The following is a 22034-nucleotide window of genomic DNA, read 5'->3' on the forward strand; positions in this document are numbered from 1 at the left end:
TTATTTTAGAAATAGATTGGATAGGAAGGCTAAATCATATACACTTAAATACAAGTTACTCTTTTTAATTCAGTGTTCTGAAGAGTGGATTAATGTCTTGGATGATCTTGTCCAGACTTGTTTTGCAAGCTCCACTGTATCTTTTAATAAATGCTGTTTGGACTGCACATACCTTGCAGTGTAAACTGTGCGATCATTTTTCCTTTATTGCCCAGTAACAGAAATATATTAGCGCAAACATTTAATATTGATCATAGCATACAGTATGAACTGTATTTTTAAGATTGTAAAACATTCATATTTATCCTGCAAAATTTTTAAAAAGGCATATAAAGCTATTCTCACCTTAAATGTCCTGGTAAAAGCCAGGTTACTAGTTGTGTTTCCAAACAAAGCCCGTGAACACAAGAGTAATACTGAATTTCTATTACTGTAACCTCTAGGAAACTTTAGCTTCAGTGTTGCTTGAGGCAGTCTGTGATAATCAATAGGAGCAAAATCTGTGGTAGGTAGTGTAAATACAGGTGTAGAATACCCTGTAAAACAAACCATCAAAATGAAAACAGAAAAAAAACTATACAAATCTATGGAATTATATCTTTTATCCTATTTGATTTGTGTAAAAGACTGATCTGAAAAACTGAGGTGAAAGTATCTGGTGGAGTACAATTAGCTTTTTTAATGAGAAGAGAAAAGGGAAGAATTGATATTAAAACATGGAATGGTTAACTGAAGGGCTGAGTGCAAGGTGTCTTGGTGTCTTTTGTATTAGATTGTTTTTGTGAAACTAAAATTTGTTAATTAAAAAAAACAAATACAATGCTTACGGTATTTTTGAAAGCGAAAGCCTTTAAAAGTTTAATTTTTGTTTGGCACAACTATGCCAAACTTAAGAAGTTTAAAGAAAGAAAAGTGAATCTTCTGTGGCTTTTTATCCAGCATGCTTTTTTTGTCTCAAGGGTCAATAGCACCCAACAGGCCATTACTTGTACTGTTGGAAGCTTTGAAAAATCTGCCTCCTGTTGTTATTGCTGTGCATTTTTAATGAAAGCCTAAAATACAGATTGATAAAGAACAGTATGTGTTAATGAAACCTTGAGAAAGATAAGCTACAAAATATGGTGACACAATATGTACAGTATGAGGATGAATGTACAGTATAATTCACTTACTACCACAGGGGGTATGTATTTCTCTACAACCAATGATATGTAACTAGCATAAATATATTTTTAATCTGCATGTTCTAAAACTGCTTTTTTAGACTTATCTTTATGCCAACCTTCTTAAGATGGAGAGATAAGCATGGCTTAAAAATTGATGCCTGCCGCATAAAGCTCTTCTTTCTTTTTTCTTTCCAAGGCCAAACGTACAGTATACCGTAGTATCTACTGTAAAGGAACTATAGGCCGCATTTCATACAGCCTGCAGCAGAGCAGCTCTGCTTCCAGACTCTGAGCAGGCTCTAAACAGAAGCCCATTGCAGAGCATTCAAGGACTGTGAGGCTGGTCTCTTGTGGCATCCATTCACTACAACGTGTGTCCTGTGATTGACCTTGTGGAAGTGTATTTTATTGTCCAGGGATGTTGCTGTCGTTGTGGGATAGATCTAGATATTTCTGCATTGCCTTGCTAAAGCACAGGGAATACGCAAGGTCGTATTTCTCCTGATTCCTTCTGAAATCGTCTTTTATCACATGAGGAAAGCAATTGGGATAGCCTGTGAAAAATGGAGGACGAGTAACTAAATGTTCGATGCAGCTGTTCATGCATGTCGGGTCCCCAGAGACTGCCATCAGAATTCTTTGAAACAGCACTGTATAATGAGCTCACAGGCTGCAGTTTTCCTGAAACTGGCAAAGCATTGGATTGTTTAAGTGCTGAAGGTAATGACAGGGGTTGTATATAAACTGTGTATTGAAAGGGAGCAAAGCAGCTCATATATTTGTAGGCATAACTTGAAGGGAAATTTTGAAATGTCTTGGTGTCAAAAGCTGATGCTACTGTATGTGATTTTTAATGTATTAGCTGTATTTAAATAGAGCAAGATGGCTACTTTGCAGGGCACATTTTTACCCACGCGTTTACATTCAATCCTTGTTTTCTCTTCTGAAAATGAGGTGTTATTTAAAACTGAAAACAGCAGGTGTTTCTTTACCTAAAGAGTTGTGGGAGTATGGAACAAGCTAAAAGCCATGATGTTGAAGGCCGTATCTATCAACTACCAAATGGGCCAGACAGACCTAATGGTCTCATATTGTATATAACAGTCCTTATGTTCTTATGAAGTAATCAATCTGATTTCAACATTGTGATCTTGGTTTTATTGTGGCACTGAAAACGTCTGCTTTTAACCAATTTTAAATCATTTTAAAATACATTTTAAAAAGCTGGATGAAAAATACTGTGAAAGATGGTACACCGATTGCCAAAATAATCAAAGTTTCTGGAAGACTCAAAAGAGTTTTTTGGTAGGTAATTGGAATGCAGATATTAACCCTTATTAATACCTTCCACAGTGGCATTAATGAATAAAGGGAGTACATTATTTTTGATTTCATATTTCTTTTAATGAATTTTCAGCAGTACAAATCTTACTTTGTAAAAATGTTCTAACATCACAAGTGTTTTTAATTTGTCAAGAGGTCATGAAATTGCCTCACAAAAGTGCATTTCCCCTAATCATCAGTATAATTATACTAATTCTCTGATGTTCAAAGTGGCAGAAATCTGCTTTCAATCCAAGTGCTTGTATCCACTCTCACAGATTAAAGTTTATTTACAGTTTTATTCAATTTTTCATGCTGTGATTGTAAGTTGATGCAAATGCCCTGTTTATGAAGCCGCAAGGTACTTTTTAATGTTTTCAACGGATTAAAATAAAGTACCCATTCTCTCCCACCTTGTAAGGACTTTACTGATATTTCTTCCCTGTAGGGCTTTCTTGATTCTTGGTTTTGTGTCTCAAGTGCCAACAAAATAGTATCTAAACTGTTTGCCACTCTATTTTAAATTTTGTCCTGTTAACTCTGTTATTCTGTATGCATGTGCATGAAATTATTAGCTTTCTGGCTGGTGTTTATTTACCATTTGAAGGGGCCTTATCACAAACCTGTCTTCACTGCGTACCCCATACCTTGGAGTTATTGTACTGTGGGGACTGAGATTGTTTAGTCAGAGTGATAACATATCTGTCTCACTGAATGATGAAACCATTGCAGTTTTTATTACAATATGTCTGTTTGCGGTAGCATTACATGTAGGACTGAATTTCCCGTTTTCCTGTATTAGGCATCCTTATGGCAGTCTAATCATAATTCATTTAGAATGTAGGAATTAAAGTAAAAGATTCTGTATATCTATGTGTATATCAGTTTATTTCCAATTTTTCAACAGAAAACCTTCTAGCATTTATTGAATGTATTGCATGATGCACTCATAGCATTTGTGAGAGTAACAATGAAAATATGCAGTAAATAACTGTAACATTCAACTCAGAAGCAGTCCAGAATGAAATGTCGAAGTAAATTTCCAGGGAGACTGAAACAATTTATAGTAGAGTCTCCACATGTATAACTACTACAGCACAAGTATGAAGAACCCCTTTCATTAATCTTAAAGAATGTTTAATTTAACTTTGAATCTATTACACAGAAAAATCTGCTGACAGCCTATTTATAACAAAAAATAACTTGGGAAAGAGTCTAATTTATCTTGGTCTCAAAGGTGTCATTTGAATGAAGAAGCACACAGATACAGGGGATGCGTTGTTCTAGAGAGGTGGTTGAAACAATAGTAATTACAGTGGGATTAGAATTTAATTACTTACTTGTGTTTCCCAAGGTTTTGACTTTTATTCATTCAGTCTTTTGCTCTTTCCATTTTACAAATTCCATTAGCGCTGTCACATTAGAGAAATACACTACCGAAGCCCATTCTATGCACAAAGAAATATAATCCCCATGTTGTTGTGCTGTTGTGATTAGCTTTGCAAGAATTTCATGTGATTATGAGGCAAGGGGATGGGCATTGCATGCTTCAGAAAATCATGGAGAATACTGAAACAACATCGCTGTGGTAATAAACATTTCACCCATTGCTATAGTATACAATAAAATTAGTCAAGCACATGTGCCTTTTTTTTGCTATTGTGAAGGGTGTTGGATTTGCAGATTGGTTTGCACAAGTAAGCCACTGATGATGAGTATTTGAAAACATCTGAGATCTTTTCATTCGAAATGCTGATGTTCTCTTGAAAGCCTGAGAGGAAACATAATGATGGAATGCTCAGAATCACAGGTGTGCAACAACATTTACAGAGGGAATTTCTAAAAGCTGAAATTGCACATTCAAGCCCCAACAATGGAAGGGTGCTCTGTCTTGTCTGCCTCCAGACTGTGAGTTAGGAAGATGTAAGAGAAAGAAAGGGGGTAGGGCTTTCATTTGAAAGGGTCCATTGGGAATTTCTCAGGACAGGAATTTCTCCTGCTCTTGCCTGATGGGCTTTTGCCTTGCACAATGTGTATATATATAGCAATGTCTCACAGGAGTATGCATAAAATAATGAAGAATGGAGAAAACTGTTCTGAGGGTTCAAAGAAACCCATGTGGAGTTTAATTAAAGGTTTCCAATAATTACTAAAAAAAGAGCATGATTAGTAAATTATAGTTTTTACTTTTTAGGAAGACTGAACTGCTGTATCTAACAATGATAATTTTAAAATTGTAGAAGAGTTCTATGAACAACTCTATTATTATGTGTATACTAGGATGGGGTGGACTACTAGCATTTTTATACAACAAAAAAATGCGTTTGTGAATAATAACTCACACTAAATATTTTTGCCAGCCCATAATATGCATGCCAGTAATGATCAACACAGCAGAGGACTAGAGTCCCAACTGCAAGCCTATAACAAGAATATTCAGTCTTTCACAGTAAAGACTGTTTATAATGCTAATTGCATGCTCTCACTGCCTTTTATGTAACCATATTTCTCAGAAAAATATGAACTACAAATAAAGTATCATATGCGTTTGATATATATGCAGATTTAAAGAACTGGCTTTTACGTAACTAGTATGATTAAAACACATCCCGATTAATCTCTAGTGCATCACATGTTGTAGCTTTTTTTAGTTTAGCAGGCTCTTCTTTCTGTAGGTTTTTTTTTCCCTATGTTAAATTGCCCTGTGCATATTGCTACTCCCATCTGTGGGCTGGATGTTTTTAGACAATCCCTCTGTCCTCCTACACTGAATCAGCTCCTGTGATTTGTGAGTATACTCTGTCAGAGCCATTAGATTTCATCTCGGAAGAAATCCCGTCCACTCCCCCTTCCTCCTCTCAGACACTAGTAATGGTATTAGGATGCCTTGTCCTCCTTCTTTATTACTTCTGAGAGTTGATGGTTGGCAGCCAGATGTGGCTAAAATCCTGACGACAGCATCTAGCCCTGTGTGTGTGTGCGCGTGTGAGTGAGTGGGTGAGCGTGCGTGTGTGAGAGAGTGTGTGTTTAATAAGCTCAGAGAAATATGAGTAGTGTGTATGAAAGCAGCCCCTGATGCTTCTGCTGGGGATGCCTGTGAAGAGATGCTCTGCTGCTTTGCCTTTTTTTTTATTTTGCCTTTATTTTTTTGCCTGCCGTGAAGAAATCTTGCTACAGTCAGGCGGAAAGCTGGCCCTGCACCTAAATCTTCCCAGGCTAAGTTCGGAGCATAATGACTGAACAATTAACTATCGACTGCTGCTCGTTAAAGCATACTTTCTACCGAGATCAGGAGAAATATGGAACTTGATTGGCGTCTCTGCGTTTGATGTTCCCCGTGAGATAGAGGACAGGTGCATGTGTTGTTTTGTGGTGGAGAGGGCCATAAAGAAGAAGGAGAAAGAAGGGGGGAAAAAGGAAAATGCAGTTTGAGACATTGCGTCAGTTTTGTAGCTCTGTTTTATCTCATTTTAATGGGGCTTTCTCGCCGCCTCAGAATATTTTGCAGACGGAGCTGCTGGAGCAGGCACTAAGCAACATCGGGTGAGTGATGCCTTTGAAAGAATGTGTGATTTATGAAGGGTTTCCCCCTTGGCAGATCAGCAGCGTATTCATGCCGAAGGGGGGACTCGCTTATTGATTGCTAGCCTTTGTGAAGTCATATTGGGAAATGCAATAGAAAATGTCCTTCAGTCGGGGGGGTGGGGGTGGGGAGGGCTCTCGAACGGCATTAATGCTTAAAATGATGAGGCTGTTAAATTGGCGAGGGGGGTAGATACGTGTGCTTCAGTGTGTTTCAGCCGCATGTGCAGCCTGGCAGCTGAAGTATCGCTCAGTGCAAGGGTCAGTTCTGTACCACAGCCCACCCAAAAGGAGGCATTTTCTGTACTCTTTTAAAAATGCAAAATTGCTTCCTGCAGCATTTCTAACATACTGTGTTTTTTTTAAACAAAAGTTTTAATAAGTGTTATTTTGGGGATGGAATTGTAGCAATTTGTGCTTTATAGTTTATAAAGCATTCTGTGAACATGTAACTTTAGACCAGGCCATTTCCTACACTGTTATTTTTTCTTATTCCTATTTATCTTTGATTATCCAGTTTGAAGTATTTCCGAAAGGCAAGATTCTGTTTTGATGTCCTGCTTGTGGACTGTTGCCCTAATAATCGAAATCTTCCATTTTCACGGTGTCTTTGTGCACAGAATAAATACATGTCAGCTCAAGATATGGAAATACTAATTAGGTTATGTAACAAGAGACTTTCATTTGGACCATGTCTTTTCCTTATGCTAATAGCATTTTTATGTCTTAAGTGTCTGGGCCCATCACGTTTCTATTTTTATTTTTGATTATGCATTTCATTTAATTTTATCCGAGGATGATCTCAATTAACCTTTTACTAGTGTTTACTTTCTTCCCTCTGCTCTGCAAGAGAGGAGATTTCTTTAAGCAATGTTATGCATAGGAGAATGGCCATGGTTAAAAAGGTGCAGTGTTACTAGTCCCTATAAAGTCAATGGGTTTTTATGCATGCTCTGTAAAAGCCGTGCTTAAGCTGTTTGTAGAGGTAATTTTCAGATGTGAAAGCACAGCAATGATGTTTGATTGGATTTTTAAATACTCACGGCCTGTTTTGCAAATGACTTGAATCTTCTCCCCAGGCTTGTGAGGGGCTGTCCTGAGCAGTCTTTTATTTTCTTTTAAGATTTTTCAGTGGGGTTTAACCCTGTGTTTTTACTGTACATAAAGCTTTATTGAAGGGCAAAGAAGGTTCTAATGCTTTCGTCTGTAAGATAAATATTTCCAAATTTTCCCTGCCTCTCTGCCCCTTTGATATATCATGTTGTACCTTTCCCCTAACATTTTAGCAAGGTAAATATGTATTACTCGAAGGGGTAACCTTATTAGAAGTTACGAGCTGCGTACATTAGATGATAGGGACTTTTGATATTTTTGTTTAAAAATATTTCATTTCTGAAACGCGAAATAAGACAGAATCTAGCACCAGGTTTCAGTGTAATTATTTTTTGAATTCATGCTTTGCCATTCAGCTATCGCAGGCTACTTTCTGCATGGAGTTTGGGGTCGGCATTAGGATATTGCTGGTTCCAATCCAGACTGTACCACCTCCCAGATATGGCCAGGAGTTCCCAGCAGTGGCATACAGCTGGATGAGTGCCAGTAGAATTGTTGGGTGTGACGTTAGCTGTCACTGTTTGTGTGCATGCAGGACCAGACCACATCATTACGAGTCATGTCTGTCCTCAGTTCACACATAAGATCAACCAAAACCATGTTGGAACTACAGTACAAAATGAAGTAATTGATTTGACAGCTCGGAGACTACACCCTTACCTCTTTTTACGAATGTAATTAGTTCCCTGAATCCGTTTTGCATAGATAAAATTCTTAAAAAGAAAAACCTATTTCCATTATTTCTTATGTGGAAAAATAATCATCCGTTCCAGACCCCAAAAATGTCACCCCTAATTTTACTTTTTTCACCAAAAACTTACAATAACTAAACATTAATACTGTGCTTTGCGTTTTTAGTAAGAGAAAACACTGCTAAGCTGTTTCATTACCTATGTAGATATTGTTTATCATAACTAATGATATCTGTACAGTAACCACTTCATTTAATTTTTGCGTAGTTACACACACACTCACAATTTTCATTTTCTTAATACCGTTACGATAAAGTCCAAACCACATTTATTCTTACAAAAAGAGTGCATGCAATAGCAAACAATGCACAAATAAAGGCGCAGTGAACTGTATCACACATGTCTCTGTGCTAGCCCGCACCCATAGTAGTTAGTGGAATGTCATGAGAACACTCAGTATGAAATGAGTGGTATGACATTTTCCTCTTCACTCTCTACATTTGGTGGAGGTTTAGAAACATTAGTTGAAAGAGATACGGGTGTATTTGTCTTTGATTCTCCTACTATACATCGGCACAGGACTGTAGTAATTAGCTGGTTTGAAGAACTGGTTATAGTCACCAGTTCTTCAAACTATCTAAGCTACTGTAGTTGTTTCCATGTGGATATGTAAGACACTAAAGTATTTGTGTCTATCTTACTCATTCATCCATCCATCCATCCATTTTCTAACCACTTCATCCAGTTGTTTAGGACTTTAGGGTCATAGGGTAACCGGAGCCTATCTCAGCAAGCAGTGGGCACAAGGCAGGGTACACCCTGGACGACACGCCAGTCCATCTGTCAGCAGGGAAGACAGCTACAAACCCAAACACGCACACACTCACTTCAGGAGACAGTTTTCCCAGAAGCTAATTAACCTACAGTTCCAGTATGTCTTTGGATTGTGAGAGGAATCCGGAGCACCTGGAAGAAACCCATGTGATCACGGGGAAAACATACAAACCCCACGCAGAGAGTACCCCAGGTCTGGAACTGAATCCAGGGACCCAGTGCTGGCAGCAGTGCTAACCACTGTGCCACTTTGCTGTCTTTATCTTATCCATGATTTTTTTCATTAGGATTTATCTTAATTTGTTTTTGGACCATTCATTTTTTACATTTCCAACGTTTTTTATTGTACATAACTATTGTCCTAATACATAAGTAACTGTGCAGCTGAGCTTAGTGTGCATTTACCACTCAGGCCCAGTCATCCAGATGGTAAAGCCAACTGAAGTACTTAAGCATTGCTCAGAAGCTGTTATTAGGAAATTTGGTGTTACTATCTCTGTAAAAGGGTACAGCCTTTTCAGCTATCGTGTCGAGGTTATAAACTACATGTTTATGTGGGAATTGCTCAGGGAATAGAGGCAGGTGTGTCCCATTGCTTATCTCAATGTTTTCTGGTGCAGCGGGGACTTGACTAAAACATATCCTTGACCTGCTTGTTATGAATTTTAATAGTTAGTCAGGCCAGTGAAGTATAAAGAATTTGACATGCCACCAAAGATTTGCTCTGAGCATTTTTCGTCATGTTTTAATAGAACATTGCAACAGTCAAAAGAGTGGCAAGGGTTTGTAAGGTTATTCTGTAGGGCAGCAGTTTGGAACAGTGGTTAGAGCTTTGGACTCATCGCTAGAAGTTTGGGAGTTCACGTCCTGGGAGGGCTGTGCTTTTGTATCCTTGAGAAAGGTACCGTACTTGACTTCAGTTTAATGTGCAGCTGTGTAAATTAGATGTTTTGGATAATGAGATGTTGGAATGCACTGCTGTAAGAGGTGGATTTCTTAGTTTCTGCAAATTTCCTTCTGGTTTAAGAAAAGTTAGATTAAAAGTGAGGTCAAAAGTAAGAATGTGATTATAGGCTATATAATGACTGACAGTTTTCTGTGCAGTTATTACTAATTCAGGAGGGTACCATGTTATTTTTTTTGTCACAATACATGCGTGTAGACGGAGTGCTTTGACAACAGAAGTTAGAATTAGTTCACACTTTCCGAAATTTCAGAATTTTGTGTGAATAAATAATTGAGTTTTTCCAATGAAAGTCTTAAACTGATTAAACTGATTTTCATTATATGAGAACCATAAGTAGTAGTCTAATCATTGTTAGAAATCCTGTCATTCAACATGAATTTGAAAAAGAAGCTCATTTAAATTGTGTTGAAAAATGTTACTTGTTTTCTTATCCTTTTGGTTAATTTGGATTATTTTTCTTCGGAATACGGATAATTATGATATTGTTTAAAAGTCTTAGATCTCACATTTTGGGGTATCCTGAGATGCTGAGCCCAAGAGTGCTGAAAAGAATTTAAGTGATGCCATGTCCTATCAAGGCACTGTCAGATACTTAATTTCATAAAGATATTCACATACTGTATGTTCCCTTCTCCTTGTTCAAACTCTATAGCTAAATGATTGGTAATATGGGTAACGTCACAAGAAAATTTAAAGCGAGTGGTTTATCTTAAGTACTGTAGAGTAACCCTAAAGTCAACCCTGAAAGAACCGAAAAAAAAGAAATACAGTAATGGAACATGTTTGCCATGTGTTATTTTCTAAGTGCCTTTGTCAGAATACTGGAGGAGTGCGTGCTAAAATGAGGTCCTTTGGGAGTTGTGTAGTGGAGGCATCATGTGGTTGTAGCTAGACCCCTGAGAAACGCTGAGAGGCTTTCTTCTAGATGCAGCTGCTAGAAGAACTATTGCTTTCCCTCATACACCTAGCAAGGTACAGTATGTGCTATCTTGAACATGTGAGTCACATGTGTAGCTTAGGAGGTGGAATTGGTAAATCTAATTAAGACCACTGTCTACAATGGTCCCTCTCCCTTTGTTAACCTTTGAAGTCCCACTTTCAGTGTTTCAGCACTAGTGGTCTGTGTTTTTCAATACAATTATTATTCCCGTGCACATAAGAGGTTTAAATAGAAAACCAGGGCTTTTTGTGGATGTCTCGAACTTTCTGTTTTGTATTTCGAACTGTTTTGTATTGTACAAAAATACAATTTGTATTTGTATTTCTATTTTGAACTTTCCGTGTTGATCATAATGTTTATGACAGTAACACATTTTGTAATTTTAAGATTACCATCATATTTAAAGTGCACAGTAGGTAAAATCCGATACATTTCACTAAAAAAATTAAATCTGCACAGTGTGGATAAAAATGAGGCTAATTTGTTTGACCCACATGCTATTGTAAAAGAGGCTTTGTGTAAACTGGTGTTTTTTTAAGTCTCGAAAATCCAGCGAGTTTATATGGTTGTACTCTTTGGAGTAGAAATTTGGAGAGCAGTCTAATCTACAGTTGCTGTGTTGCATAAAATGTGCTTATTTAGCACACTTGGAAGCCCTGTATGTGCTGTTTGTATAGTAGGCAAGATTTTTTTGTGCATGACTAGGGGAAAATATGAGATTTCTGGTGAGAGAACTTCTATTAGACCTTCTCTCTGTAATGGAAAGATGGAGAATTTTAATTGTAAAAATGACTCTGATATACTTGAATGATATGTTATCTTAGCTGAATCTGAATGCCTGTAGCGGGTGACAAAAACAGGAATTTGGTGAAAAAGTCCCTTGATTATATTGATCAAAATCCAGAAACATGAATAAAAATGCATTGTGTTTAGTTACTGTACTTGGACAAAAAGTACAAAAGTACAAAAAGTATGTTTCCGGAACTAATTACTGGCTTACAGTTATGGCATTGTTGTGCATACTCCTAACTGACGTTTTTAAATGTTGCCTGGATGGTCTGTATACCTGTAGTCTCATTGATTTAATGAAACCTTTTATTGTGAAATGATTACCAGATTTATAAATAATGAAGCTTCATTAAAAATGAAAATCTACAGCAGATATTTAAAAATACAGTACGTGTTTTAATAATTTCTTTATCATTTAAGGTGATTTTACAAAATAACATATTTTTTAGCCAAAATGTCCTAATAATACAAGGGCTTATGAAAATAGTTTCTATTTCAACCAGTAGGTGAAAGAATTGAAATGATCAAAGGACCTTTCTTGAGGTCTGAGGATAGACAATTTAAAACATACTGTATTTCCACTCTATAAGGTGCAATTGTCACTATGGTTTTGTGTGATCAATGTTGCAATTTATGTGTTCTGAGTTATTAATTATTAACTGCTGGCAGAGGCAATGGGATTGTGGGGGAAGGGTCTCTTTCACAAAATAATAAATATAAAATTGCAATTTACTGGGAACTACTTAACAAATATGGCCTTATGTTCTATACAGTATTTGCTTTTTCACAGAGGTGTGACTAAAGCAGTTTTACAAAATAAAGGATGACCTCTCTTTAATGTCAAAAGCTGTCTACTGTACGTCTCAAGAGCACAAACTTGAGATAGATTTGGCTACATTTGACACTATGAAAACTTTAATATTTCTAAATTTAATCATAAATATTTCTAATGACTTTTTGCATCAACACATATTCCCTAACCTTTGTAATTGAAAGTTCTTTTGGGAAAAAATCCTGTTAAAATATTTCTAATTTCTAATTTAATTTTAGTTGTTTGTATTAATTTATGCTGCATAATGAGTTTGTGTCCATCATCAATCTCCACATACAATATATGTCAGTTTCTTTTTAGCCTATATTTATATATACTGTAGCTAAGATATTGTAGAAAAATTATAGGAGTTCATATTTTATCTGTAAGCTACTGAATCAACCAAGGAATATTGTAAAATTACGTACAGGATTATGCGTCTTTATTTTTTAAATACGCTGTGTAGGGTAATTGTATATGTACTGCATTTCCAGATAAACATGCAAACGTGCTGAATTAACTGTCTGTTTTATTTGTATCAATAATAAATAAATATAATAAGTAATGCGTTATTCTGCAAATAGGTTTGCAGAGAAATGCTGGAGTAAAGAAAAAGCAGCAGAGTATCATGACAGGATAAGGTGTTAGTCTTCAAGGGTTAACCAGCAGCACTCACGAGCAGGAGGCTGGAGAGTGGGAGCAGCGGATGTTTCTGTTCAAGAACCGTCTCAACAGAAATAGAAAGGGAGATGACAGGCAGCAGCTTTGGGGAGACTCACATCTGCTTCAGTCCCAGATTAATGTTGATATGGCGATGAAGGAGCAACCAGCCAAGAGAGATCACGGGCAAAGGAATATGGAAAGGACTTTTAGGTTTTTCGAATGTTTTAGAGAAGGAGTGATTAAAAGACAGACCTACGGCAGATCATCCTTTTTATGTCCGCTTGCAATTACATTTTCTAATGCCGTTTAATGTGTAGTGTTCAATCTGTAGGTTGGGACGGTAGTGCAGTGGTCAGCATTGCTGCCTCGCAACACTGAGGCCCCGGGTTCAGTTCTGGACCTACGGTGCTGCTGCCTGCATGGAGTTTGTATGTTCTTTTCATGTTCATGTGGGTTTCCCCCTGGTGCTCAGCTTTCCTCCCCACAGTCCAAAGACATACTGGTTGGTTAATGGGCCTCTGGGAAAACTGGCCCTGGTGTGAGGGTGAGCGTGACTGTGTTTGCGATAGACTGGCATCCCCTCACCCAGCTTGTGCACCTTGCCGCTTGGCTCTGGCTCCCCTGCCACCCCGAATTGGATTAAAAAGTCAGAAATTAGATGGGAGGATGTTCAATCTCTATATCATACTTTCCATGAGGTAGTACTACTTAAGCTATAATAAAAAGCGATATATATCTAAAATAATTTTATTTTCTTATGAATATTCTTCTTCTCTCTTCTCGTCTTCCCTCACAGCACCTGGTTTTATTTTGTACTTTCCTTTTGTGCCCCAAAAAACCCTTGCATTAACCCCAAGATTAATCCCAATCATGTACGGTACCTTGGAAACCAAAAGGCTACCTCAACTCTATACTAAGTTTGACTTTTCAGTACATTACGTGCTGAATTGCAAATGGTATTTACTCATTGGTCAAAGGCAGTATTTCTAATTATTATATAAACAATATTAAGTTTAGCAATAACTGGGTGGGTGCACATTTCCTGAAAGCCAGTTTTCGGTAATACAGCCATTAACTGCCAAATTGTTTTGCAGTTATTATGGATACAGTATAAAACGTTATTTTCAAACATGTTATTAGTTTATTTTTTACCATGTGAGGTGCAAACACTAAAAAGATAATTGGAGTTGAAAAACTGAAATGTTTAACTCCTTAAAAGTCTTCCAAGACTTACTTTGCGGAGTCATTTAACTTTGTTGTTGCTAAAGGAATGTTGCGTCTTGCCTCTGTGTCCTAAATGGTTGTTTGTCTCCTCAGCTCACCCCACTGGCCCCTGTTCCAGTGAGGGAAACTAAAAGCACTGCAAGCTTAAAGGTTCCCAGTCTAAGTTCCAGCCAAAAGGATTGTTGCGTGGAATGCCCTGGAAGCCTTTAGGCCAGCTATACATACCCATGGGAGAATTTCAGTCACATCAGCTATTCATTTTGGACCAGTTATCTATGGTTATCTATAGAGCCACATATAATAGTTGATCCAGTCAGGGTTCTTACGTATTTATGACCTTTATTACTGAGTGCAGTTCATTTGTACCTCTGAAATATTTCTGTATTTAGCGTTTTTCCTCAGCTGTTCTGCAATTCCCCAGTTGTTATACAGTATTCACTATGATATATAGATTTTTTGGTGTATTATGTGGACACATAAGCTAAAAAATTGACCATTTAAAAATATGTAAACCAGGGTAAATAATCCAGAAGAAATCATCTTATACAGTAGGTATAATCGAGCCCCTGCACATTGTTTTTTTTTTTGTAGGAAAAAAAACTGCTGAACTTAAAAATGTTCAATTTATAAATAATTTTGTGATGTAAATCATACCTTTAGACATTTAAATGGCATCAGAATCTGATGGAACTTTTTTTTCATTTGATAATTTACCAAAGCAGCTGTCTAATGTTCAAAGCAATAGACTTCTTAATAAACAACTAATGACAATTTCACATTTCAGTTGAGCTCATGAGGTCAGTCCTGGACATGCTTACAGCTGTGTTGTCCCTCTGACTGTTTATACTGTAGCAATATTGAATATTGGTTATTAACTGTTGCACATTGTAACAAGGCATAAAAGGCAGTGGAGTCATGGTAAGTGATTAAATGAAAAGGAGAGCTTAATTTTTAAACATGATTGTCAGTGAAAGTGGCCTTTTGGACCTTTTGTGATCACACAGTAAAACTAATTCCATCAAAGAAAAAGAGTGCATCCACATCAACCGAATTCCTTCATAACTGTAGAAAAGGCAAGACTCCGCCCTTTAAATTTTCAACTCCAGCGTTAAAGACTATCACAAAAACTTGGCTGTGGTCTTAATTAGCCTTGGCTGGTTTTTATTGCTGTTTCAATGATGCTACTTACTATATAGTAGGAGGATATCAGGAATATATCCAGTTCTGTGACACGATTGAAGTAAAACATGGATTTGTGCTGAAAGTGCTCATTTGTATTTATAAACTTAATGGATTCTCCAATCACTTTTTTAATGTAACACATTGAAACCAAACTGTAAGAGCTCTGTTATGTTACAATTTTTAGAAAAAGCATGACATTCAGTAATCGGTGATGTCTGTTGAGCTTAACATATGTAAGAACAGCTTCTCCAAATCTTTACAGTTTACCATTTTTGAAGGTCATTTGGATACAATTTGACCAAAATAAATTGCTCAGGCTTTGTATGCTTTCCTTTAAGAGTCTCTCAATTTGATTTGGTTCTACGGCTATTGAGCCTATTGATTATAAATAGAGTTTATCGGATAGATTAAGGTAAATCAATGAACAAGGGATTGACTGCAATATGCCTTTCTTTTTACCCTAGCAAAATCTGGTGCTCACTGCTTTACTTTGCTGTAGGTGGTTCAGCGCACTGTATCACGGAGGTGTAGTTAAAACCGTGCTGTCCCAATAGGGTGCTTGCAATTTTTTTTTTCAATTTGGCTCTTTGTTAAAATAAACAAGGGATTTCTTAATCGTTTGAATGTGTTAATTTCATAAAACAAGCATTGTGCATTGTACTGCGATTAATTCTTTTATATCACAACGGTTAAACCTTTTTCTTCAACACGTTTGTATCTAGGAAATCATTTGCTTTGAATATTCATACAAAACTGTACTGTACTGTATGTCAGTTGGACCCACATTGTGTGCTAATGTTAAACGTCAAAACAGGTAGTGAAGATAAGAAGAACAGAAACCCAAATTACATTTTAAAGGGTTTGAAGGGCTAAGTCAATATTTGTAAGATACATTGATTTACTTGATATTTTTTATTAAGGGGAGGACACTTATTTGTTTAGTAACAGGGGTGTAAAGTTTCTAATACAGAAGGGGAAAACGTTCGTGCTGAAAAGGAATCAAGAGTGATTTGTGCAGCAGGACTTAGTTCTTGTAAAGTGTGTCAGAGTACTTGCAACACACAAACTCCTATTCTCCTTAGAGGATCAGATCTTGGACATGAATAATAAATTCACTTGTGAGTGTTCCGTGCTATATTTGTTGCTCTTGGGTATAGTGTTAGGCAGTAGAAATGCAAATATCGTTAGCTGACACAGTGTAATGTGTAAGTGTACCACATGTACTGTAGTTTCTTTCCATTTGCAGAATGAAGGGAGGCAATGGTGGTGTGATCTGGTCACACAGCACCTTCGCTACCCACTATGATTTACTGGTCTCCTACATTTTAAGATTTTAATGCGATTTTTTATACCTTCTGCAAGACTTGTCATTTGAGCATTTTATATACACTCTGTATTACATTCTGTGCTACTGTCTGCTTTGCAACACATGGACAATCCATTTAATTACTTTGTGTTGCAAGTGAACATAGTCTTGTGGATTTTTCCTGTTTATTTTGAAAGCAGAGCTGATCAAGCGAAAGCTGATCAAAAGCCCATCTTCTGAGAGGGGGAAAGTAAATATGGATAAGCACCAGTAAGTGTCTCTCGCTGTACTGGCGAGACTTTCTAGAGACTTATATCATTAATGAAATTCAATTTAACATTAATTCGATTCAGCATGTTTACTCGTTCATTAGGTTTTAAGATTGATTTCGTCTCCTGGGACGGCAGGAAGCACTTTGATGATTTTTTTCAAATTGGGACAGAGAAGTCTCAGCACTGCAGGCAGTGCTCTTGGAATAGATCATGGGTTTTGTAGATAATCTGCAGCACAAGTGCTGTGTCACATACCGTGTACAAAATGTGCTCCACGGGGCCACTGCCATGCCTAGTAACATAAGCAAGTTAGATTTAAAAGCCATGTGGAAAGACAGAAAAGTGACTCAGTGTTGCAGTGCTTCAAATGTTGCAATAACTTAGCTGCCCTAAGCTAGAACACTTTTTAGAAATGAAACCTCTTTTGTATTAGTGAATCCACCACAAACAGTTTACCATGGAGGGTACTCTCACTTCCAAATAAAATGAGCTGTATTGCTGTTTATGTTTCCTCTGCTTTTACAGTGTATGATTCTTTTCACTGAATGTACTTGATCCCCAGACTGGGCTACAGGTTTAACCGTATTATTAGTTTCAGAAGTTCTTGGACCACCTCCTACTGAAAAGTTCAACCGTGAGAGAGGTCTCTAGCAGTGCTGATCAAGAAGCCCTAGACCCATGGCAATCTAACCTCAGTGCTGGTGTGCCTGCAGATTTTCATTCCAGCTCAGCTTTACCAGCTTCTCCCAGCTCCTGAATTACTGCTGCTTTAAAGAACCCTGGAAAATCTCCAGAAACACCAGCATAGGCATTAGCTCCATGTGTACTGGGTGTGCTCAAGCACCCCTAATATTGTAGATCATGTTATCATGGGATTTCACATTCACAGTCCTAAATATCTATTAAGGCATGTCTTGTCCTGGACTCCATCGGCAACTGATCTGACTATTTGTCACAGTTTCTGTTAATTACTGTACGATTATGACTATTATTTGTACTGATACCTACTGTATGATATAACAGAAGGCATATGATACGAAACAACAGATATGTCTGAAAAAGTGTATTGATCATTGTGCAAGTCACCAGGATTTAGATCAAATATTCAGTCACCCAAGTGTCAGAAGAACACAAAGGTTACAAAGGAAAGGAGACACTTTGGCTCATCTAGCTCATTTGGGTGCTATAAATGATCTTGGCTTAAAGCCCAGTTTTGCCCTGCCTTCAGATCATGTGCAGTTTGTTTGTTTTCACATTCTGGTACCCAGTTCGAAGCTATAAAAAGGGACATTGTTTCATAAGGCAGGAGGACGTGGTAGCATCTGTTTCTCGCACTGCAGTGTCGGTGGCTGACATTGAGAGGGGTGAGCGCTGGCTCACTTCACACTGCTCTCATTGTACCCCACGCTGTGCAGATAATGGATGATGGTTCCTGTGAACAGAACAACTGCCTGTGTTGAGTTCTGCCACATCTGCAGGAGTGTTGTGTGCTTCACTTTGCCCTCTCCTCTTTTCCTGTACTAGTTGTCTGCTGTTTTGATTTGGAACATCCAGGACAAAAGTATGAAAAAGTGGACACGCTTATGTATAAGGATACCGAGGATTGACACTTTTTTATATGAAAAATATCAATGTTCCTTTTGTTTTGACTTTGTGAATATATGAGAAGACCCTGTCAGATATTTCCTGAAGATAGTTGTTCAATGTAGACTTTATATCTGGCGATGTAATTGGCAACTTCTCGGAATTATTTGCATTTTCCTCAGGCATGATAAAATTAGGACTTACCTGACATTTACAGTAAGTTGCTGTTATAGGAATAACGCAATAATTATAGGAATTGCATCAATAAGATAATCTACAGTCGGGAGCAAGGTTTTTAAAACACCTAAACACTGTTTCAGGAGCAAAATTGTTTTTGTCAAAAGATTCCTGTATAATTTAGATTTTTGTGGCTGTTTCAATTAGATCTTTGTGTGATTCATATTGTAGCTGGATGTGGATGGAGTGCTGGTGCAAAACAATGCTTAGTGACAAGGAATAACTCAGAATTTAAATTTCTGCAGTGCAATAAACATCTTGTTTGTTGTTGTACAATTTATATCATGCATTCATCAACACATTTAAATGTTTTTCCCTTCCCTTGACCTCCGGTATAAGGCCTAGGGGAACACTGACACATTATTTATGTTAGTTCAAGACTATTTGCTCATCATAGCAGCCTATCAGTGTACTGTATGTTTAACTGCTGTACTTAGTTGGATGAATCTTATATTTTGATGATTTTGTCTTGTGACTTCGTTATACCTTTCAAAATAAAATTTCTGTTACCCATTCATATTTCCATCTCTCAGTCCATATGTCCAGTAGAGTGTCCCTTTTTCATTTAACTATTTTCAGCAACCCTTAAGATCATACTTCTAATCTTTCTAGTTTACTTAATTTAGTTGTATATCTTACCGCAGTATTCCTCTGCTCTTTCAATCTCATGGCACAGTTACATAAATACAAAAACTGTGGTACACCACTCCCCTTACCATTTACTGTACACATACAGTATACTCTACTGATCACCCCAATCTGAGAATTCACACTTTTTTGTAAGCATTAACCAGTTTGTAATCTATACATAAAACACATTTCCCTTAATGTCTGCCAATAGTTTGAAAAGTAATCTTATTTATACTCATCCTATATGAGTAACTATCAGAAATCTTCTAAAAATAAATACACTATCAAATGGTCTATATATAATCCCTGTTTTTGCTTGTTCAAAGAACTCAAACAAGTTGGTTAAGCAAGGCATACAAATCCATGTTGATTATCCCCTAGGATCATATTTCTATGTACTGTAGGTGATGCTCTAATTTAGTCCTAATAATTGTTTCCATAACCTTACATGTAATTAAAGTCAGACTTATTGATCCATAATTACTTGGTTCAATTTTCTCGGTTTTCTTGTAGATGGGGAGTACATTAGCAATTCTCCTGTCCAGGAATACTACTGCTGTGTTGAGTGATTGGAAGAATGGCTGATGTATCACATCTCTATTTTGAATACAATTGGCTGGATACCATTGAGGCCTAGCGATTTATTAATCTTAAGTGCTTTAAGTACTCAAAACACTTCCCTGTCTTTTATGACAATAGTGCCTTAGACATGTTGATTTCTTCTTTGGTGAAATCTTAAGTGAAATTCTTATTCAGAACATGATCTGTTTTCCTGTACATTTGCCACTCTTTTCCTGCATAGATTTCACTTCATCCTTATTTATTTTCTGTTGTAGTACAGAACAAACCTTTTCTTATCTATTTTAGCTTCCATTACAAAATTCCAAATTTTCCCATCTTTTTCTTGGTCTAATAGCCTTTTTTAAACTTGTGCTTGTAAATCTTTATACTTATTTTCTTTAAGTAGATGCTGTTTTTTTATACTTTTGTGAAGCGCTTTCACTACCCCTATTTTTTTCCTAGTTGACTTTTTGATCCATTTCAAATAGTTTTTTTTGCTTTTTTGATAGATTGACTGTTGGTGATAAATTTGTTGTGTGCTTCAAGTAGAATCTGTTTAAGATTTCCATTCTCCACTGATTTCATATCTCCATATCTCATGTACTGTACTGTATCTGTATGCCACTTTGCACCTCATAAACTGTTACTTAAAAATGCCTACTTACATAAACTTACAAAAACTTGTAACTTACATAAACTTTCCTTAAAAATGCGTTTCCTAAATATGTTAAAATGAATGGCATTAAAAACACCACATGGAGCAGCTGCAGTAACTTTTCATTTATTTATTTTATCTTGCCTATAGAGAGTGCCTTTTCAAGGATGACTCACAAGTGTTATATATTGTACTACATGTTGGGATAGATAAAGAAACAAATAATTTATTTAGCAGCCTTCAAGCTCTGTGCTTAATGCATGTTCCTAAAAAAGGAGACTTTGTAACCCAGGCTGTTGGTTAGAGGTTGGGGATTCAGTGGATCTGCTGTGTATGATGCTGTGGACATCAGTTCTTCTCAGCTGTTCAGAACAGTCAGAGGTAAATACAAATCTCTCTCTCTAGGCCCAAAATTTAGTTTTGCTGTTAAATTTCACAATATAACAGAATACCCTGTTTTTTTTGACTGACCACATTCTCTCACATACATTTTCACACTTCTTAATATACAGTACCACTGTTTATGCAGATATGCTAATTGACTCTCTCCTAAATATAATTCCTGCCTTTATCCCCTTTCAGATTTTAAATTAATCCCGAACTATGAAATTACAGAAATTGGCCTTAAAGGATCCGCAACCACTAGTTACTGATGTGGCAATAAAATACATAATAAAAATGTCAAAGTTACAAATAAATATGCATTTCAATATATAGCTGTGTACAGTATCTTCAGTCTAGTGTATCCTTATTTGATGTACAGTGCATAATAATATGCAAGTTAGAAAATTGTACTCTAGGAATAGAAAGTCACACTGGATAACAAAATTATTATAGGTATTTTTTAAGGGCTAAGGTGAATGGATTATTAACTTACCATTCCTGCTGTATCTCCATTTTTCAGATTTCTGGTATGTAGACAGTCACAATCTTTTCTTTTAAAATACAGCTGCTTGCTGAAAAAATGCAAACTTAGCAGAATCAAAGAAAGAAAAAATGGCTTGAAAGACATTTTTCAACCTCAGAAAAAATGGTTCATTGTGTATTCCATTTTATAAAAATCTTCCTCGATTGTGTAACTGTGAATAGGCTATATGATTAATTTTACCTTACACTTTTACATTTCCACACTTTCCACTGTGTTATTGTCTTCTGTGATGAAAGGTTGAGGTTTAGAACTTCTAGTATTGTACCTTAGTAGGAGCTTAAAGCTCTGTGGTGACCTACATAAATTTCCTGTTATTTTCAGCAACTTTTTAGAGCCTTGAGATATTTTCTTATGGAACTTTTGGATTACTATATGAAAAAACAAAATGTTTTAATCTACTTTACAATTTCAGATTGACCTTTTTTTTTACCACACTGTAGGTACTTATATTTGTAAGCTTGTAGTTTGCCATTTAAATCTCAAATGTTTACTCTGCAGTTTGAATCAAATGAAATTCCAGATTTAGAGGTATTTTCAGCATACATGACACTTTGAAACTTGGTTCATTCTTTACA

At 36.6% G+C, this 22034-nt stretch overlaps 1 protein-coding gene and 1 long non-coding RNA gene across 51 annotated transcripts in view; one reads left to right on the forward strand and one right to left on the reverse strand.

The window, feature by feature from the left end:
• LOC107078701 (uncharacterized) overlaps nt 1-21667 on the reverse strand; it is a 46774-nt gene extending 25107 nt beyond the window's left edge. The window contains exon 1 of the long non-coding RNA XR_001479667.2: nt 21409-21667. This is a non-coding gene — a long non-coding RNA (uncharacterized lncRNA). The remainder of the gene's footprint in view (nt 1-21408) is intronic.
• rims2a (regulating synaptic membrane exocytosis 2a) overlaps nt 1-22034 on the forward strand; it is a 267723-nt gene that overhangs the window by 77791 nt on the left and 167898 nt on the right. Inside the window, exon 1 of one of the 50 annotated variants that reach the window (XM_069194884.1) lies at nt 5371-6032. The exons of the other annotated variants lie outside the window; for them this stretch is intronic. Within the exon in view, the coding sequence (XP_069050985.1) occupies nt 5911-6032 (122 nt within the window). The 5' untranslated portion in view covers nt 5371-5910. Of the gene's footprint in view, nt 1-5370; nt 6033-22034 lie in introns of those variants that run through there. 50 annotated transcript variants of the gene reach the window in all.

The sequence above is a fragment of the Lepisosteus oculatus genome, chromosome 10, assembly GCF_040954835.1.
Source record: "Lepisosteus oculatus isolate fLepOcu1 chromosome 10, fLepOcu1.hap2, whole genome shotgun sequence".
NCBI lineage: Eukaryota > Metazoa > Chordata > Actinopteri > Semionotiformes > Lepisosteidae > Lepisosteus > Lepisosteus oculatus.